This window comes from Cucurbita maxima, unplaced genomic scaffold, assembly GCF_002738345.1.
Source record: "Cucurbita maxima cultivar Rimu unplaced genomic scaffold, Cmax_1.0 Cma_Scf01050, whole genome shotgun sequence".
NCBI lineage: Eukaryota > Viridiplantae > Streptophyta > Magnoliopsida > Cucurbitales > Cucurbitaceae > Cucurbita > Cucurbita maxima.
The window spans coordinates 1606-3738 of record NW_019273066.1 but is presented as its reverse complement, the minus strand read 5'-3'; the positions used below and the strand labels follow the sequence as shown (position 1 = coordinate 3738).

Here is a 2133-nt window from a genome sequence, read left to right as displayed (position 1 = left end):
ATTCCCCTCCTTTTTCTTTTAATTTTATTAATAATTATCTTTATCCCATTTTAATCCAACAATAAAAGACTTCCATTTTTTATTCTCCTTCCTTTTAATTCTTTTTGTAACTATCTTTCAACAATTTTAATGATTTTTTTTTCCTCACCTTTTAATGGTCTTTGTAATTATCTTTATTCAATTTTAATAGATTCTTCTTTTTTTACCATTTTAATGTTGTTGATCATGATTTTCTAAAATGATGGTAAAAATCTAAATAATTGAAATAGAAAAGAAATAGAAGATCTAAATTTTTTTTTTCTCTCTCTCAATTAAACCTATATAAAGTCTTGTTTTCCTTTTTCTCTCTCACAGTAAATCTTACTATTTTTTCTTTTCTTTTTATTGCCATCAGTGATCATTATGTTGTTTGAGGAGGTGTTGCAATAAAATAAAATAAAATAAAATAAAAGTGAATTTGAACTTAAATCCTCCTTTTATTTTTTTAACATTTAATTTGATCCAAATTGTAAAAAATAATAATAATAATAATAATAAATCAAAATTGTTGTAATTTTAAAACTATAATATTTTTTCATCCAAATATTATTACAGAAGTTCTCTTAGACGTTAAATAAATTAAAAATATTAATACTATTTTTGAAAATTTATGAATATTTTTTAACCTGAAATAAAGTTGTATTTATATAATGATAAACGTATTATTAAAATAAAAGTAGTGATCATAAGATTTCTATGTTACATTATTAAAGGGCTTGAATTAAAAATGTTCATCTCTTATTGAGAACATCTCTCTCACCAATAGCTTATCTTCTCTAGCGTGGTTGATTCTGTACAGTCTTCACATCACTCCATTGGCTGCGGCGGAGGGGGCGGAGAGGGGAAGAGAAACGCCGCCGGGGGTGGCGGAGAGGGAAAGAGAAATGCCGCCGGAGGTGGTGATTTAAAGAAGTTTCGCGTAGGTGGTGGCGGAGAGGGGAAGAGAAATGCTGCCGGAGGTGGAGATTTAAAGAAGTTTTGCGTAGGAGGTGGCGGAGAGGGAAAGAGAAATGCCGCCGGAGGTGGTGATTTAAAGAAGTTTCGCGTAGGTGGTGGCGGAGAGGGGAAGAGAAATGCTGCCGGGGGTGGCGGAGAGGGGAAGAGAAACGCCGCCGGAGGTGGAGATTTAAAGAAGTTTTGCGTAGGAGGTGGCGGAGAGGGGAAAAGAAACGCCGCCGGGGGTGGCGGAGAGGGGAAGAGAAATGTTGTCGGGGGTGAAGATTTAAAGAAGCTTCGCACAGGAGGTGGCGGAGAGGTGAAGAGGAACGCCGCTGAAGGGGGCGGAGAAGTGAAGAGGAAAGTAGAAAGAGATCTACGGGAATGGTTCAGGTCCGGCGATGAGCCAGCAATGGCAAGAAATGGATGAAAGAAAAGTGGAAAAATGAATAGCATAAATAACACTAAATCATTCATTTTTTGTTCTTTCTTTTTGATGTTTGGTGATCATAAAGATTTTCAATCTAAAAAAATTTATAAGAATAATGTACATTTTCAAATAGTAAATACTAAATTTGTTTTTTAAAAAATAGTAAAAAAAAAAACAAAGAAATTTAAATTTAAAAAAATTACTCTAAAGTTCCCATAATACCATTAAACTTCCAATAAAGTAAAAAAAAAAAAAATTGAGTTAAATTTTAAAAAAAATAAAAAAAAAATATTCTTATAATTGGTTAGGAATAAAAATTGTTAATATTTTGTTTAAAAAAAAGTATCTTTAAATTTTCATAAAAGTTTCATTATAATTTAGTTATGGAAAAAGATATTTGGGGAATGAGTTATGAGGGTGGAGAGTTAGATGAAGTTTCATTATAACTAGATTTCAAATTAAATGAAAATATTTTCATTCTAAAATTCAAATTAAAGTTGGATGAAGTTTTTCTAAAATAAAATAGATTAAAAATGGTTAGATATCTTTTTTTATATAGCATAATTAGTTTCCCAAAATCATTTGTTACCAATAAATTAGGAAAACTCAACCAAAAAAATATAATTTATTACTACATTAAAGTAGTTGTTCAGACGAGTTTATAAAGAGATGAGATTGTTCGGAAGAGTTTATAAAGATGTGAGATTTAGAGGTAGAATATTTGTGTG

The 2133-nt window shown here is 30.5% G+C and overlaps 1 protein-coding gene across 1 annotated transcript; it reads left to right on the top strand.

The window, feature by feature from the left end:
• Positions 1–838: 838 nt before the first annotated feature.
• Positions 839–1405, top strand: LOC111475151 (circumsporozoite protein-like; the record flags this gene model as incomplete). Its single annotated transcript, XM_023119817.1, has 2 exons — positions 839–1088; positions 1185–1405. Coding segments are annotated over 2 exons (471 nt in total), but the record flags the coding sequence as incomplete, so codon positions are not given.
• Positions 1406–2133: the final 728 nt, after the last annotated feature.